The 19,477-nt window shown below is 39.1% G+C and overlaps 1 protein-coding gene across 1 annotated transcript in view; it reads right to left on the reverse strand.

The window, feature by feature from the left end:
* Positions 1 to 19,477, reverse strand: part of LOC307064891 (ATP-binding cassette sub-family C member 4-like) — a gene marked incomplete at both ends in the record, with an annotated part of 116,222 nt that overhangs the window by 34,669 nt on the left and 62,076 nt on the right. Inside the window, 2 exon segments of the mRNA XM_079721614.1 lie at positions 456 to 545; positions 15,067 to 15,222. Of these exon segments, the coding sequence (XP_079577740.1) occupies positions 456 to 545; positions 15,067 to 15,222 (246 nt within the window).

Below are 19,477 nucleotides of genomic sequence, written 5' to 3' on the forward strand. Positions count from 1 at the left end.
TTCATGACATTTTGTTGGTATGATCTCATTTATCTTTCAGTTAATAATGAAAAACTACTATTGTCTCCACTTAGTTGATATTCATTCCCTAAGACCAGAGGAATAAAATGAACATTGCAAGGTAATTAAGGTAACTAATTCACTAGGTCACTTAGTAGAATTTGAACTCATAATTATAACTTCTAGTTTAGTGTTCTACTAAGGACAAGATAATGTACCTAGTTGCTTTGGGTTCCAGGGAAAAGCTAAAATGAAAGCATAAGGCATTCTCTTGTTGGTTTTCATCACCATTAATATACATGTTTTAATTTACACATGTACCCATGTCATCAGTGTTCTCCTTGGAGCTAAATAAAGTCAGTTAAACCAATAAGCTCCCCTTAATTATGTGTGCTGCTGTAAATGTATACACACACATACTGATACTAACAAGTTAATTACATTCAATAAATTACCTCTTCTAAGGCATTCCACAGTTTCTCATCTGTATGCTCATTAAAGGGATCCAGATTTTTCCTCATTGTTCCAGTGAATAAAACCGGTTCCTAAATACCCCAAAATAGTGAATGTTATTACCTTAAACTCTTTTCATCATGTTTGAATGCTTACAGAACAGAATTAAAATACAAAACAAACCACCAAAATTCCCTATAATCATTAATAAGGTTGCAAATGCTTTTTTACAAAACAGTATCTCCCAATTAATTTTCCACTGTACAAAGCATGCTCCAAAATATCGTCTGGATGATTGAACACTAATAAGAAAGTGTGGAAATGTGTCATCTTAAGAAGAAGTTGGGGCTTCCCTGGTGGCTCAGTGGTTGAGAGTCCGCCTGCCGATGCAGGGGACACGGGTTCGTGCCCCAGTCCGGGAAGATCCCACATGCCGCGGAGCGGCTAGGCCCGTGAGCCATGGCCACTGAGCCTGCGCATCCGGAGCCTGTGCTCCGCAACAGGAGAGGCCACAACAGTGAGAGGCCCACATATTGCAAAAAAAAAAAAAAAAAAAAGTTGAAGAAGAGAAAGAAAGATTTGATTTTTTAAAAATACCTTCCTGGTAATATCTGCTCAGAAAAAAAATGAGGATATACTAATTTGAGTAACTTTACATCAAGAGAGCTGGATAAATTGATTGTCAGTCTTGGTGTGATACTGGGAAATACCAACAGCATGATTAGTTGAGGTTTGTGCCTCAAAGCAAAATTGTTAAATTTTTCCACATTGGCACTGAAGAATGAACTAGGATATCTTCTCCATTGGTACAGGAGCCTTCTGGGATGGGGAATCTCTCCATATGTGTGAAAGGAACATCTCCATATGTTCAAAGAGAATGTCAACTACAGGAGCCCGTGGCACCTCTGTTCATGAAGAGACTGCTTCTGATTCTGCATCAGCTGATCCCCACGTTATCTCACCTGTGCATCAAGATTACAAGCCTCACAGAACATCATTACTAACTGCAAGGGCAGGATAACCTGAAACCCACTGTGACATGAGCCATAATAAAATTATTTTAATTTAAAAAGCTTTTCCTATTCATCTGCTTTGAGAGGAACCACAAGGAAATTACTCTGGAAATATATGCCTTTCTGGGTTTCAAGAGAGAATCTTGTACATAAGCTTATGCAGGTCATTTACGTTTTCTTCTGGAAGGCTCTAGTAAGCCAGGGCACAAGAATATGGGCAGCAGAGAAGAGCCCAATTGGCTCCTTTCAGTGAAGGGGATAGAACAATATGATGCACACATGTGGGAACAAGAGGAGATCTGAGTCTTCCACAAGTGCCCGGGAACTGCTCGGAATCACCAGCCTCAAATCCTGCCTGGTCTTGGGGCTGGACTATTCCTCCTCACTTCACAAAAGCCTGAGAAGAAAGAGGAAGAAGGCAGACACTTCTTTTCTCTGCCCATGAAGAGTGACACTCAGAGAGCCTCCTGTACCTTCTTTCCCTATTGTCTTAGTTTTAAGTCTGGTGAGAGAATGGATGCAGAAGACACATGGTGTGCCACCAAAAAAGATGTATCACTAAGCAAAATCCAAAATTAAAAAGACATTATAAAGGGAGCTTTATTGGCACAAAGTTGATTAAGTGGACAGTATGCCTCCAAAGCACTGAAAATCACTGGTCGTATGACATTTCAAAATGATTACTGAATTGAACTGAAAAATCCCTGGAGCCAAATTTAAGGTCTCCCTTAAAACTCTCAAATTTAGGATCAAAGATTAAGCAACCATGTAAGCAAAGGTAAGAATTCCTTGTCAGGGGAATAACCATCATTTTACTTAGACTTTTATAAAAATTTTTTACTCCTTGTAATTATTATTACCTCTAGGATTCTAACATGCAGGCAACTTCTCTTCCTTTAGCTGTTTCCATGAGGCTTACACAAATGACGTGGCCAGTCAAGGGGAGGCTGGTCCCCAATATTCCTCCCTCTCTGACTCTCCTCCACCTTCTCCCCAGTGCTCTAAACCATGGGCATGATTCTACTCTGGGGCCCAAATGAGGGCCTCTTCAAGGACTGGTGTTTGAGGAGATAAAGGGCCTGAAAGAGGCCAGGTTAATGAACCAGGTTTGAGCCCAACTGGGAGAAGTGAGACAGGGTCTCTTTGCTTATAATAACGACAAGAATGTTTCTGTGCCCATCACATTTTTTCCTTCAGGCCCCTCTCATAGAGCAAATTTACATCCTTTAAGAGGTCTAAGGTTTGAAGTGTCCACCTGGTTTTCAATGTACACTCTATAGAGGCATTACCTGAGTTAATCCACAAAAAAAAAACTCTTTGTTTTTAAAAGATAGACCTTCTTGAGCAATGAATGGGCTCACAGTATCAGCACGTTTGGGAAGGGTGGTTTTTGTTGCTCAAGAGAACAGGGATACCCACTTAAAGTTCAATCACCTATTTCATAATCAAAGCCTCTCTCTATTGTCACCTCCCTCACCTTCTCTTTAGGAAACTCCTCAAAGGGGATGAAGCCCCCCAACGACTGGGGGACGAAAGTGGCATTCTTTGCAGAAAGAGGAGTCCCTCATTTCTGAGCCCCTGACCAATGCCTGCAGCTGCTTCATTCTGAGCTTTAATCAGAGCCCTCAGACACTCTTTAGGCCTTAAGGAGGTTCTGCTAATTATCATCAAACCACTTCTGATTGTCATAAAAAGAAAAAAAATAAGTTTAAGGATTTCCCACTGCAATAAGGGTCCCCACTTAAGTCTATACTGTCAGTCTAAAAGGACATATTGGGCAATTTCACATGTTTATTTAGTGGTATTTGATGGAAGAACACAGTTTAGTAAATAAGAATATTTCTCTTTGTTATGATATGCCAAATATGTATTTCAAAATCAGTAAAATTGCAATAAAAAGTTGAATGAAAATAATGATTTTTTAGACAGGAATCAGACAGGAAAAGGAAATTAAAGGTATCTGAATTGGAAGAGAAGTGGTAAAGCTGTCATTATAAATAGAAGACGTGATACTGTACATAGAAAACCCTAAAGACTCCACACAAAAACTACTAGAACTGATAAATGAATTCAGCAAGGTAGCAGGACACAAGATTAACATACAGAAATTGGTTGCATTTCTTTACACTAACAATGAAATATCAGAAAGGGAATGTAAAAAAACAATCGCTTTTAAAATCATATAAAAAGGGCTTCCCTGGTGGCGCAGTGGTTGAGAGTCCACCTGCCAATGCAGGGGACTCGGGTTCGTGCCCCGGTCCGGGAAGATCTCACATGCCGCGGAGCAGCTGGGCCCATGAGCCATGGCTGCTGAGCCTGCATGTCCGGAGCCCGTGCTCTGCAATGAGAAAGGCCACAACAGTGAGAGGCCCGTGTACCGCAAAAACAAAAACAAAAATCATATTAAAAAAATTAAAATACTTAGGAATAAACCTGATGAAGGAGGTGAAAGACTTTTATGCTGACAACTAGAAAACATTAATAAAGGAAACTGAAGATGATTCAAGGAAATGGAAAGCTATCCCAAGCTCTTGGAAGAATTAATATTGTTAACATGACTATACTACCCAAAGCAATCCACAGATTTAAGGCAATTGTTATCAAATTACCCGTGACATTTTTCACAGAACTAGAACCAATACTCCTAAAATTTATATGGAACCATAGAAGACCCAGAATTGCCAAAGCAATCCTGAGGAAAAAGAACAAAGCAGGAGGCATAACCCTCCCAGACTTCAGACAATACTACAAAGCTACAGTAATCAAAATGGCATGGTATTGGCATAAAAACAGACTATGGATAAACGGAACAGAATAGAGAGCCCAGAAATAAACCCACACACCTGATCTTTGATGAAGGAGGCAAAACTACACAATGGAGAAAAGACAGTCTCTTTAGCAAGTGGTGTTGAGAAAGTTGGACAGTGCATGTAAATCAGTGAAGTTAGAACACACCCTCACAGCATACACAAAAGTAAACTCAAAATGGCTTAAAGACTTAATCATAAGACATGACACCATAAAGCTCCTAAGAGAAGACAGGCAAAACATTCTCTGACAGAAATCGTACCAATGTTTTTTTAGGTTAGTCTCCCAAGGCAACAGAAATAAAAGCAAAATAAACAAATAGGACTAATCAAAGTTACAAGCTTTTGTACACCAAAGAAAACCATAAAACAAAAAGGCAACCTATGTACTGGGAGAAAATATTTGCAAATGATGAGACTGACAAGGGCTTAATTTTCAAAATATACAAACAGCTTATACTACTCAACAACAAAAAACCAAGCAACCCAATTGTAAACTGGGCAGAAGACCTAAATAGACATTTTTCCAAAGAGGACATACACATGACCAACAGGCACATGAAAAGATGCTCAACATTGCTAATTATTAGAGAAATGCAAAGCAAAACTACAAAGAGGTACCACCCCATACCAGTCAGAATGGACATCATTGAAAAGCCTACAAATAACAAATGCTGAAGAGGGTGTGGAGAAAAGGGAACCCTCTTACACTGTTGGTAGGAATGTAAGTTGGTGCAGCCACTGTGGAAAACAGTATGGAGGTTCCAATTCCACTTCTGGGCATATATCCAGACAAAACTATTATTGAAAAAGATACATGCACCCCCTATGTTCATAGAAGCACTATTCACAATAGCCAAGACATGCAAACAACCTAAATGTCCATTGACAGATGAATGGATAAAGATGTGGTACATAAAATGTAAAATAGATAGCTAGTGGGAAGCAGCTGCATAGCACAGAGATCAGCCTGGTGCTTTGTGACCACCTAGGGGGTGGGATGGGGGGGTGGGATAGGGAGGGTGGGAGGGAGACTCAAGAGGGAGGAGATATGGGGATATATGTATACATAAAGCTGATTCACTTTGTTATACAGCAGAAACTAACACAACATTGTAAAGCAATTATACTCCAATAAAGATGTTAAAAATAAATTTCTGAAAAAAAAATTGTGGTACATATATACAATGGAATAATACTCAGTCATAAAAAAGAATGAAATAATGCCATTTGCAGCAACATGGATGGACCTAGAGATTATCATACTAAGTGAAGTAAGTCAGAAAGAGAAAGACAAATACCACGTGATATCACTTATATGTGGAATCTAAAATATGACACAAATGAACTTAAACAGAAACAGACAGAGATATAGAGAACAGACTTGCAGTTGCCAAGGGGGAGGTGGGATGGGGGATGGATGGATTGGGAGCTTGGGGTTAGCAGATGCAAACTATTAGAACGGATAAACAACAAGGTGCTACTGTATAGCACAGGGAACTATATTCAATATCCTGTGATAAACCATAATGGAAAAGAATATAAAAAAGAATGTGTGTGTGTGTGTGTGACTGAATCACTTTGCTGTACAGCAGAAATTAACACAATTTTGTAAATCAACTATACTTCAATTAAAAAAAAAAGAATGATTTATTATAACATCAACTGATTGAAGCTATACTTTTCTTTAAAGCCAGCAGGCAGTTTCTGAAAAATGTCCGTCTAAATATGTCAACGTATTTTATGCATGGTGTTCATTTTGGTTTCTGCTCATTCTACCTTCATCACTTGCCAAATAAGAGACCATTATATTATCTTCAAAAGGTAATAAAAGTGCTCACAATAGACACATACTGCAAGAGCAGATAAGGGCAAATTAATGATCATTTCTGATAGATATGATTATTTAAATTACCCACCTCTAAGCAATGAAGTTAATTAATTAATCTTATAAATAAGTGCAGGCAGAACACTTCAGTGTAGTGATTTATGGTAGGACACACAAACTTCATGTAAATATACACTAAATTTACTGGCCCATGTATATTTTTTTCTGAAGGTACACAATTAAACCTCATTTAATAAGAGTTAGGTGGCACAACAGAGTCAGGAAAACAAATACTCTTATTCAATGTAATATTTTAAATGGAGCACTAGCTTCAAAACTGTTTTCATCAAGGTTTCAAGTTTACACTTCTCTAATCCTTTGTGCCATATTCAGTAGTAATTTTTTCCTTTGTTACTAACATAACACAAGTTCATATTAGGCGTGTGACCCAAAAATGGCCACTCTAAATTAGAGCATTTAATGTAGTAAATTGATCATCCCTCAACACAACTTGCAAGACTGAAAACTGTAGTCTTACTGGATCTTTTGCATACTCTGCTGGAAGACAAGACCCTCATTATCTTAAAAAGAAACCCTACCCACTCACCTTCTAAGCTTAAAACAACTTGGGATCAAGGCAAAAGCAGTACAAGTGGTTACAAATTAAGCAGATAATACACAACAGTTCGCCCTATTTCAGTGCCAAACTGGGAAACTGCCCTCTATTAAAATCTATCATCAAAAGCAGCTACTGCTGCTGTTTCCTAAGGGGTAGGTTCCCATTTCTAATTGGAGGACCTTATTGAAGGGTCAACTAGTGTACCTGGTTCAAGAATGAGGGAATCATCTGAAATCACTTTAAATCTTGGTTTACCTCTTGCTCTCCTTTTTTAAATCGTATAGCCTCTGAATGAACTGAACATCATCCATACTCAGAAAAGAAGATTCTTTGCCAACAAAGGAAAAAGAATTTGAACTGAACATCATCCATACTCAGAAAAGAAGATTCTTTGCCAACAAAGGAAAAAGAATTTAAGTCCCATTAAGTTCTCTTTCAGGGGCTCCAGGGAGCAGTTCTAAGGGATTTAATGAAGACTTCAGTGTCAGAGACAAAGGGCCGACTGCATTAGACTAGAATCCAGTTGTATTTCTTTACTAGTAACAGCATAGCCACCTCTTCTTTTCTTTCAGTTTTGTTCTCAACAAGAAAAAAAGGGAAATAAAACCAGGTAACCAGGGAGAAGTCTTACAGAGACAGCTGTGGTTCACCTTCTTTAACCTACTGAAGAAAACTCAGGGAATGTAAATACCAAAAGAGCAGAGTGGGCTATTTAAAAAAATACTTAGCTTTTGCTTTGATTTAAAATAAAACCTATTAAATACAAAATATCAATCTGTTTAATCATTGATAAAGATGATGGCTGCTGATGTGTGTCAACCCTTGGGCAGCAATCATAAATACTGAATTTGCATGGAAGCCCTCTTCAACTGAAAACATTTTCTTTGTGCCAAGAGGACAAGGGCCTCTAGGTGTAGAGATCATCCAAAGAAGTTTTGAAATCCATTTTTCCAGATCCTTTCAGATAAGCAAGCTACTCCCTGAATATAATCTCACCTTGGTGTTCTTTCTGGGGAACATACTTAATTACTTCAGATGGTGAACACAAATGCTGCATACATTTCATCTACCTTTCTGTTTAAGGAAATTACCTAGGAAGTGCTTCCATTTTTTGCTTATTCCTGAAATTTTGAACACAGTTTGAAGAGTTCATTCTTACAAATACAGTACTTGTTTTTGAAAGTTCCCCTCAAGACTCCAAGACTGACTGTCACCACTCCCCTGCCTCTGGTTCCTATGCAGGTCTTTGCTGCTATCACATCTCCCCCAATTCTGACACGCTCATAGGGGGGCGGGTCAGCAGTGACAGCGATAAGCCTGGGAGAGAGAACATCCTGGAAGCTCGCTCCTACTCCCAGGATCATAGGGAGCCAGGGAAAATGATGGGGGCCTGGCCCACCTAAGAGGGGTGACTCAAAGAAACAGCACTGGGCTCCCCTCTGCAGCTTGCTCACAGTTTCGTAGGTTCCCTAAATCAGGGTGTTGAGACACATGCAACACTGCCTCCTACTCATTTTAGGAGAAGAGGGATGTAAGCTTTCTGCACTTAGATAAGTAACTTCAAGTAACCAAATGACCAGACTTTCTCCACCTCTACAACCAGCTAGACATTGTAAAGAGAAAGCGCTCTTGGCTCTGGAGGGTAAGATTTTGAGTATCTTCTCCTGACACTTATTAGCCCATGACATATAAGTGAATAACACATTTCTAAACTGATACTCTCCAAATGAGGGACATAGCATTAGGAGTAGTATCTTCCACCTTTGCTCTATACTTACTCGCTTTTGTTATGCTTTGGAGAATCATTTTGAATGGGGTGGTAGGAAAAATGGGGAAAACATCTGATGAGAACATCATTAAGTTCAACAAACATTTATTGAACATAAATAAATTTGGAGTCAGGCAGTTTTAAATTCTGATTCTACTGCTATTTGACTCAGGCTAAGTTATTAATCTCCTCAAGACTCAGTTCCCTAACTGGAAAACAGGGCTAACCCTGTGGGGCTGCTATGAGAATCTGGAGCAACAGTGAAGCTCCTGGTGTGATGCTAACATGGACCAGGAGCCTAGCCCAGGGGGACAGTGAGGGGTGGTGTTTGTCAAACTGCAGGTGCATCCAATGAATCATGATGTCAATTTTGTACCCCATGACCATCATTTTGTCTTTTATATGAACTAGAACAGAACCGATATAATAGAAAATATCAGAGTACAGAGCAAGAGTGATATTGTTTTGTGAAATTTTTGTTCCTCTCTGTGTGTGTGCATGTGCACACACACTTGAAATCATGATAGGAAGCAGTTCTGTTGTGTCAGCAGTCAACAGTGCATTGAAGTCATTAGCAGAGTGGTTAGCTTCTCAGGTTATGGAGTCAGAAATCTCCGTAAATTAAATGTGAATCCTGTTTGTATATTTTGGAAATTAATCCCTTGTGGGTTGCATCATTTGCAAATATTTTTTCCCATTCCGTAGGCTGTCTTTTCATCTTGTTCATGGTTTCCCTTGCTGTGCAAAAGCCTTTTAGTTAGGTCCCATTTGTTCATCTTTGTTCTTGTTTCCATTACTCTAAGAGATCCAAGAGAATATTGCTGCAAATTATGTCAAACAGTGTTCTATCTATGTTTTCCTCTAGGTGTTTAATAGCCTTTAATTCATTTTGAGTTTATTTTTGTATATGGTGTTAGAGAATGTTGTAATTTCATTCTTTTATGTGTAGCTGTCCATGTTTCCCAGCACCACTTATTGAAGAGACTGTCTTTTCTCCATTGTATATTCTTTTTTTTTTTTTTTTTTGCTGTACGCAGGCCTCTCACTGTTGTGGCCTCTCCCGTTGTGGAGCACAGGCTCCGGACGTGCAGGCTCAGTGGCCATGGCTCATGGGCCCAGCTGCTCCGCGGCATGTGGGATCTTCCCGGACCAGGGCACGAACCCATGTCCCCCGCATCGGCAGGCGGACTCTCACCCACTGTGCCACCAGGGAAGCCTCTCCATTGTATATTCTTGCCTCCTTTGTCTTAGATTAACTGACCATAAGTGTGTGGTTTTATTTCTGGGCTTTCTGTTCTGTTCCATTGATCTATGGGTCTGATTTTTGTGCCAGTACAAAACTGTTTTCATTACTGTAGCTTTTCAGTGTAGCCTCAAGTCAGGGAGTGTGATTCCTCCAGCTTCTTACTTCTTTCTCAAGGTTGTTTTTTTTACTATTCAGGGTCTTTTCTGTTTCCATACAAATTTAAAAAATTTTTGTTCTAGTTCTGTGAAAAATGCCATTGGTAATTTGACAGGGATTGCATTAAATCTGTAGATTGCTCTGGTAGTATGGTCATTTTAACAATATTGATTCTTCCAATCCAAGAACACAGTACACATTTCCATCTGTGTTGTCTTCCACTTTTTTCATCAGAATCTTAATAGTTTTTGGAGTACAGGTCTTTTGCCTCCTTAAGTAGGTTTATTCCTAGGTTTTCTTTTTTTTTTTTTTTTTTGATGCAGTGGTAAGTGGGATCGTTTCTGTAATTTCTCTTTCTGATATTTTGTTGTTAGTGTATAGAAATGCAACAGATTTCTGTATATACAACAACTTATACAGCTCAATATCAAAAAACCAAACAACCCAATCAAAAAATAGGCATAAGATCTAAACAGACATTTCTCCAAAGAAGACATACAGATGGCCAACAGGCACATGAAAAGATGCTCAATGTCACTAACTATTAGAGAAATACAAATCAAAATTACAATGAGGTATCACCTCACACCAGTCAGAATGTCCATCATTAAAAAGTCTACAAAAAATAAATGGTGGAGATGGTGTGGAGAAAAGGGGGTCCTCCTACACCATTGGTGGGAATGTAAATTGGTGCAGCTATTATGGAAAACAGTATGGAGGTTCCCTAAAAAACGAAAAAAGAGTTAACATATGATCCAGAAATTCCATTCCTGGTCATATATCTGGAAAAGATGAAAACCCTAATTCAAAAAGATACATGCACCCCAATGTCCACAGCAGCACTACTTACAATAGTGAAGACATAGAAACAATACACACACACACACACACACACACACACACACACACACTGGAATATTACTCAGCCATAAAAAAGAACGAAATAATGCCATTTGCAGCAACACAGATGGAGCTAGAGATTGTCATACTAAGTGAAGTCAGACAGAGAAAGACAAATACCACATATCCCTTATATGTGGAATCTAAAAAAATGATAGAAATAAACTTAATTACAAAACAGAAATAGACTTACAGACACAGAAAAGTAATTGTTACCAAAGGGGAAAGTGACGGGGAGGGATAAATTAGGAATTTGGGATTAACAAATATACACTACTATATATAAAATAGATAAACATGGTTCTGCTTTGTAGCAGATGAAACTATATTCAATATCTTGCAATAACCTATATTAAAAAGAATCTGAAAAATTTATGTACATATAACTTTTATATATATAATATAAAATCACTTTGCTATACACCTGAAACACTGTAAATCAACTATACTTCAATTAAAAAAAACCAAACACACACATACACACACACAATTTGAATCCTGGCTCTGCCGCTTACTTGGTAAGCGGGGTAAGCTCACAATGCCTTGGTTTTTAAACCTGTCAGATAAGGATGACGAGAGAATTGTGAGGATTAAGTGGCAGATGGTAGAAAAAGAGGCTAAAACGTGTTAAGGATTCTGAGAAGGTTAGGAATTATTATTAATACTTGTGTAACTTGTCAGGGCCTGCAACAAGCACTAGAGCAACAGAAATGAGAGAGACAGGCCCTCTCTTCAAGGAGAGGAAGAATATAGTCGAGAATGTGGGGAGGGATGAGAAAACAATGCCGGAGGTCTTGGTGGGAGCTGGAAAGTACAGGTGGGTAGAGGGTGGTAGTCAGGAAAGAACCTGGTGGGAGGGGAGCCAGAAATCACAAGACTACAAAAAAGTGGTATTCTCTCTTCTTGTTCTTGGTAGAAAATATTAGATACATTTCTCTGTTAATGCTTTTCCCCAAAACTCCTGTGTTTTTTGTTTTTTTTTTTTGCTTTACTCTTTAAATTTATATAAACAATTTGGGTTTTTTTTAGAAATTATAATTTTGTATATTAAAAAACATAGGTTTATGTTTATACTCTTTAGCATGTGTGAGTTATTTGAAGAATACAACTTTTCATAGTGTTACCCATATTTGAATTTCCATATAGGCTGCAATCCTGATGGAAACAATTTGGCTTTTATTATAAGCAATAAATATAAAGAAAATCACCAAGGACACATTAACAGAAATTAAAGAGCAAAGTCAGCCCAGAATGTGTTACTCTTTTTATATAAGTAGAAATAATACCTAAAAGTTTAGTGCCCTGATCCTTAAGAACAATGATAGTTCCTATCGACTGAGTGTTCCCAAGAACGAGGCATGGGCCACAAATGTTTTCACACCCACTTACATCTTCACAGCAAATCTGTGTGGCAGTAGTTCCCAGACCTGGTTTAAGAATGAGGAGGACTATGAAGCTTAGAAGCCGAGTGACTTCATCAAGGTCACACACTCGTATGAGGCAGAAAAGGAATAAAGATGTAGGTCATATTGACACTCAGTCTACGCTCTTAAATATTCTATCCCTGGCTGCCTCCTGAATGATTTCCTGGGACCTTTACACATTGCACAGTGTCTACAGATTCTCTCCCTCTAATCAACCAACACTGCGCCCTGGAGACAAACTCATAAAAAGTGGAAAATAAAGGTTCTGTGCTTACAGTGGTTGGTCATCATTATCTACATGGATACAAAGCTTAGCATTGTTTTATAAACACACTCTCTGGAGTGTGTACACAGAGCATGCTCAAAAGTAGGGTGGAAACTGATGGAATAGAACCCAAACCTGGTGATGTCAAGGTATATTTAGTCTTTGCTCAGATGTGCTTCCAAACATTTTCGGCAGAGCCAAGAATCATCCAACCTTTCTTTCTTTATAGAGTTCTTTACGTACACAAACATACAGCCGTTTCTTATTAAGAAACTAAATTAAAGATAATGCAGGGCACGCTTCCAGATCCTTTCATCCGAGAATATGAAAGAACTTTAGAGACATGCCCATTATTGCTGCTAAATAGTCTCATTTGGCCATTTCAGAAATGGGTACAGTCAAAACTTAAAACTTGGGAATCTAAACTCATTATTTTCTACTGTAATCACTCAGTCATGAATCTAATAGCCAGAGGGAATCTTTAAATACAGGGATTATATATGTACTGAAAAGTTCTTCCCATTTTTCCTGAAAGGGATCTCTTAAAAAATTTCTTTTTAACTGTGGTAAAATACACATAAAATTACCACTTTAACCATTTTTGAGTGTACAGTTCAGTGGTATTAAATACATTCACATTGTTGTACAGTCATCACCACCATCCAGCCACAGAACTCCTTTCATCTTGCAAAAGTGAAACTCGGTACCCATTAAACAACAACTTCCCACTTCTCCATCCTGGCAGCCACCATTCTACTTCTTGTCTCCATGAATTGACTATTCTAGGTACCTCATATTAGTAGAATCATACTGTATTTGTCCTTTGCGACTGGCTTATTTCACTTGGCATAATGTTCTCAAGGTTCATCTGTGTTGTAGCATGTGTCTGAATTTCCTTCTTTTGTAAGGCTGAATAATATTGCATTGTATATATAGGTACCACATTTTGTTTATCCATTCATCTGTTGATGCACCCCTGGGTGCCTCCACCTTTTTGCAATTGAGGATAATGCTGCTATGAACATGCTTGTACAGAGAGCCCTTCAAGACCCTGTTTCAATTCTTTTGGGTTTATAACCTTATGCAGAATTACTGGATCATATAGTAATTAGATTTTTAACTCTTTTGAGGAAACTCCATCTTGTTTTCCACAGTGGCTGCACCATTTTACACTCCTACCAGCAATGCATGAGGATTGTAATTTCTCCACATCCTAGTCAACACTTGTTATTTTCTTTTTTTTTTTTTTGACAGTAGACATCTTAAGGGGGTGTGAAGTGGCATCTCATTGTGGTCTGGAAGGAATATCTTGATTTCAAAATTACTTACAGTAATTCCAGGTATTTTAGAGGCCAGGGGTAGGTAGCAACTGCTGTACTCAGTCATAAGACACAAGTCCACGTTCTCCTTCCTTTGGGTGCCATGTTCTATGTGCTTCTTAATAAACAGGCATTACAGAGCTCATTATACCCACATTCCAGGATGAACATGTGCCTGGATCTTTTTGTGTCGTCTCATCTTTGTGTTTCTCATCTCAAGAGGGTGTTTTTCTGAGCTTCCCTTGATGGCCAGATAATTGTAGAGAATTAAAAAAAAACCCCTCAAAATTAAAAAACAAAATCAGCAAGGCTGTCAAAGCAGAGGGCAGGATGGAAGATGAAGGCACAGGGCCTATGTTGCCCTTGGGTATATACCTGTAGGATAGTAATTACTCAATAAATATTCACTGAATTATGTTGGGTGGGTGAACCATAAGGAATGGCAGGAGCTTCTACTGTGCATATAATCCAATCTCTAAAACAACACCTGAGTCATACATCTTTAAGAAGCAGAACAAAAGAGAACAGAATCAGAGCCCAGGAAGAGAAGGTCCGTTCAACGCTCCACCATCACAGCAACTGTGTATGGGGTCTACGGGAAGCACTCCACACGCACTGACTTATGTAGTCCTCACAGCAGCTCGATGAGTTGGTCCTGTCAGTTACCTTGTAAGGGGGAGAAGACTGAGGTGCACAGAGATGGGACTCCATGTCCTGTGCTCTTCCTATTTATTCTGTACTGCCTGCCTGGTTAATCATTTATTAAGGGTTGAATTCTAAAAGGTTCCCCAGAGCATCAATACACCCTGTAATCCTCAAAGCTCCACAGTTTCACAAAGCCTTCCAGGGAGATAATCACCTTTGAAAAGGTAGCTTTATTTCCTACAGCACAATTCCATCTTTAAGACACTTAAAATTCGTGTTTCTCTATAGGAACCTCTCCAGTGCTAAGCTAATCATTTAGCATTTTGTTCTCAGTATTATGTGGTTATATCAGTGGATAAAACTGTGGCACCTGAGGAAGTGTGAGTCCAGAAATCTGTCTGGGTTAGTTATTAAATCACATGCACACAAAACAAACGAAAGAACAAACAAACCCTGGTATCTGAGGAAAGTATCTGCTGAAAACACCTGCTGCTAAAAATATGCTCTATTGGGGGAAAACGGATCAACACTTTCACGCAATTTGAAAAAACGAATCAACTTAAAAGCAGTTAAACTTAGGTGCCTTATAAAAAGAACATGTGAGAATGTTCTGACATGCATACCTGAGGTACGACTGACATATTCTTCCTTAAATGGTGAAGTCCAATTATGGTTGTCAAGATCCCGTCAATGGAAATTTCACCTTCAGGTTCTGACAATCTAAAAAGGGCAGCGATGAGGGAACTTTTTCCAGCTCCTGTTCTTCCCACAATGCCAACCTGTAAAGAGATCCAGGAGGGATTAAGAATTCACAATATGCAACAAACCCAGGAGAAACCCTGGCTGTTGAAGATGAATTTTTAACGTTCTATATAAAGAGTAGTCTATAAGTTTCTCAACCATGGCACTGTTGACATTACGGGCTAGATAATTCACCGTTGGGGGGTCAGGGGCCCGTCCTGTGTATTACTGTAGGATGTTTAGCAGTAGCCATGGCCTCTACCCACTAGATACCAGAAGCACCTCCCACATTTTGGTAACCAAAAATATCAGATATTGACAAATGTCCCCTGGTTGAGACCCCCTGGTCCCAAAAAGAGTTAAAAATAACAGACTCAATCTACTGGCAGTGAAAAGCTAGCAGTCTCTGGCATGGACATATATACACTACCAAACGTAAAATAGATAGCTGGTGGGAAGCAGCCACAAAGCACAGGGAGATCAGCTCAGTGCTTTGTGAGCACCTCGAGGGGTGGGATAGGGAGGGTGGGAGGGAGGGAGATGCAAGAGATATGGGGACGTATGTATATGTATAACTGATTCACTTTGTTATAAAGCAGAAACTGACACAGCATTGTAAAGCAATTATACTCTAATAATGATGTTAATATATATATATATATATATATATATATATATATATATATATATATATGAGAAACTAAAAAAAAACAAAGCTAGCAGTCTCCTAAGTCAGCGGTCCACACCCTTTTTGGCACCAGGGACTGGTTTCGTGGAAGACAATTTCTCCACGGACAGACGGGGTTGGAGGTGTGGGGAACGGTTCCGGCGGTAGCCCGAGTGAGCGATCGGGAGCGGCACATGAAGCTTCACTTGCTCGCCCGCTGCTTACCTCCTGCTGTGCGGCCCAGCTCCCAACAGGCTGCGACTGGTACCAGTCTGCGGCCCGGGGGGTTGGGGACCCCACCCTAAGTGGCCCATAAGAAGTTCACTTTTAAATTAGCTTTATTCCTACTGTCTAGGCATTTTGACCTTGAGAATTATGTGGGTAATTTTACAGAGATGTCAACAAGTCAAGTAAGAAGTGTTAGACATAAACAAGTACTCATTTTCTCAGGGATCTATTATTTAAGAGGAATTATTCTTTGGTAGAGAAACTAAATCACTTCCTGATGTTAAATATCTTAATTGTACCCTATCTTGAAAGGAAACATCTTAAAATTATAAAATGCAGGTCTCAGTGTCGTAAAAGACAGTAGGCAGCAGACAAAATACACATAATGAGATCAACAGCAACACAAACAACATTTGCTATGTATATGGGACCTTTCATCTGAGCAGTTCAAAAGTCATTTTATAAACACCTTAATATTTACAATTGCTCCTTGGAAAGATACATGCAAGTTTCAGTCTAGTTATTAAAGCCAAAGTAGAGAGAAATTTAGTGCATTAAGAATAAGATTAAGGAATCAATATAATGCAGGTAAAATGCTGGTCAGGAATAAAACTATACTGTAAAAACTGGCTTTTAAATGTGTGCATCCAAACATGTACTATACAGAAACTGGCCTTTTTTTTAATCAATAAGCTTGCCCAGCTCCGTGGTGGGAGCTTCCCAAGAGATTTCATTTCTATTCAGAAATTTGGAATTGATGTGGGGTGTAAGACATGCTTTTCAATCATTTGTAAATTTATTCAGCAAATTTTTTAAACTCACAGCTTTAAACAGAGAAGAACTAAGTCTTTCTGAGCATGTAATCAGAATGCTGGGAACTTTTCATATTTTCTCATTTGAATGCCTCCAAAGTTTCGAATCTTTGTCTGTAAAATCAATCATAGCATTTCAAAAAAGAATTTATCTCTATAGAGATTAAATGTAAGAAAAGTGAGTTTAGCTAATTTTATTATTTTGTAGCCATTTTATACCTTATGTTAAACCCTAATATATGTAATATAGATGGGCCATTCTCTGCATATAGGCAGGCCCTAGTGCGTGTATATATATATGACTCATGTGTTCTGTGTATAGGCAGACCTTGAACATATTGTGGATTTGGTTCCAGACGACCACAATAATGTGAATATCTCCAAATAAAGCAAGTCATAAGAATTTTTTTGTTTCTCTGTACATATAAAAGTTATGCTTACACTATACTGTAGCCTACTAAGTGTACAATAGCATTATATCTGAAAAACAATGTATATACCTTAATTTTCAAATACTTTATTGCTAAAAAAAAAAACATGCTAATCATCATCTGAGACTTCATTGGGTTGTAGTAACATTAAAGAATGCTGACCACAGATCACCATAACAGATATAATAATATTGAAAAGATTTGGAATACTGCAAGAATTACCAAAATGTGACACAGAGACAGGGAGTGAACAAAGGCTGTAAGAAAAATGGGGCCAATGGACTTGCTTGTTGCAGGGTTGCCACAAATGCTCAATTTGTAAAAAATGCATGATCTGTGAAGCACAATAAAACCAGGTATGCCTGTATTTCTGGGTGTTCTCAGATGTAAACCAACACACATCAGGACACAGGCGAGAATTGTGTCTGTGAGAATGTGCATATGTTCCCATACTATCAGCTCTACTGAAACTGATCCATCTGTGCAAACTGGAACATTTGTAGACTCCTGGTAAATGGCAGAGATATGCAGGAGCACCGAGGGCTGCTCACAACGTGAGCGCCTGAGAAAAAGGCAACTCAAAGAAAATTTGCTCTGGCTATTTCTACCATTCAGTTATCAAAATACACTCTGGAAGTCTTTCCCAGGACACCAATGGGTTTTTCCAGTTGCCCGTGGAGAGTGTCACCAGTATCAGTAAGTTTACATTCCTAACACCAAAGACACTTCGAGACAGTCTTATTTCAGTGTTTTGTGACATACCCGTTCTATTTTCTCAAACAGGCCAGGGTTGGCCTCTGACTAACACACCAACTTGTTAGACATTTGCACCTGGATCTCTCTTTGTACGTCAAACTCAACATGATCAACACCCAATGCCCCACACAAAACAGCTGCTTCCTCTGACTTCCCCACTTTAGTCTCATTCCTTCTTTCTCAGGCTCATGGGCTCACAATGTCCACCTTACTTCCAGCTTTCCCTGAGTCCAGCATGGTGTCAAGCCTTGCAGATTCCACTACTGCAATGTTTCATGACTCAGTCCCTCACTGAGTCTCCTTCCTTTGAAACTCTTTCCTTAATCATAATCAGTGCAAATGAATTTTAAAAGTAAATTCTAGCTATACCCTAGCACTGATTAAAAAACATTGTTAAGGGCCTGCCTGGTGGCACAGTGGTTGAGAGTCCGCCTGCCAATGCAGGGGACGCGGGTTCGTGCCCAGGTCCGGGAAGATCCCACATGCCACGGAGCGGCTGGGCCTGTGAGCCATGGCTGCTGGGCCTGCACGTCCGGAGCCTGTGCTCTGCAGAGGGAGAGGCCACAACAGTGAGAGACCCGTGTACCGCAAAAAAAAAAAAAAAAAAATCCATTCTTAAGATGTTGATGTTTTTACCTTCTAGACTTGTATGTTGATGTGTTCTTGAAGATACAAGCTCATAAACTTAAACAGAATGGGATTAACATGAACATACTGTTGTAATCTGCTTTCAGTCAGTATTTCATAAAAGTATTTATTTTAATGGCTACATAATATTACAGTATGTGTGATCATTTATTTAACAAACCCCCAATTTCCGGATAGGGAGATGGTCTCCAATATCTTGCTATTATAAGTAACTCTGTTAAATATCATTGAAGCTAAATCTTTGCAAACACCCTTCATTATCTCCTTAAGAGAAATTCTTAGGTGTGCAATTGATAATAAACAGGTATGAACATTTTCAGAGGAAGTTGTTAAGTAGCGCCAACCTACCCTCCAGAAATATGATAATATTTTGTTTTCCTTTTTTTTTTTTTTTTTTTGGCCGTGCTGCATGGCTTGGGAGATCTTAGCTAACCATACAGGGATTGAACCCGGGCCCATGGCAGTGAAAGTGCTGGGTCTTAACCACTGGACTGCCAGGGAATTCCGGATACCATTTTCTACTCCCACTCATAAATGTAGGTGCACATTCACAAACCTAGGTGTTATAACTTTGTTTTAATTGACATCAGTTTGATTCCAAAAAGTGGAATCACTTACCCTGACGTCTTGCTGGAGGCCCAGCAGCTACTGGCTCCCTGCCTTCCGCATCTGCCCATTCTGGTCCATGTGCGCCCACTTCTCAGATTAAACTCCCGAAGGTGGCTCTGTGCCCGTCACTCCACCCCGGGAA

Source organism: Hyperoodon ampullatus, assembly GCF_949752795.1.
Source record: "Hyperoodon ampullatus genome assembly, chromosome: 16".
Classification (NCBI taxonomy): Eukaryota; Metazoa; Chordata; class Mammalia; order Artiodactyla; family Ziphiidae; genus Hyperoodon; species Hyperoodon ampullatus.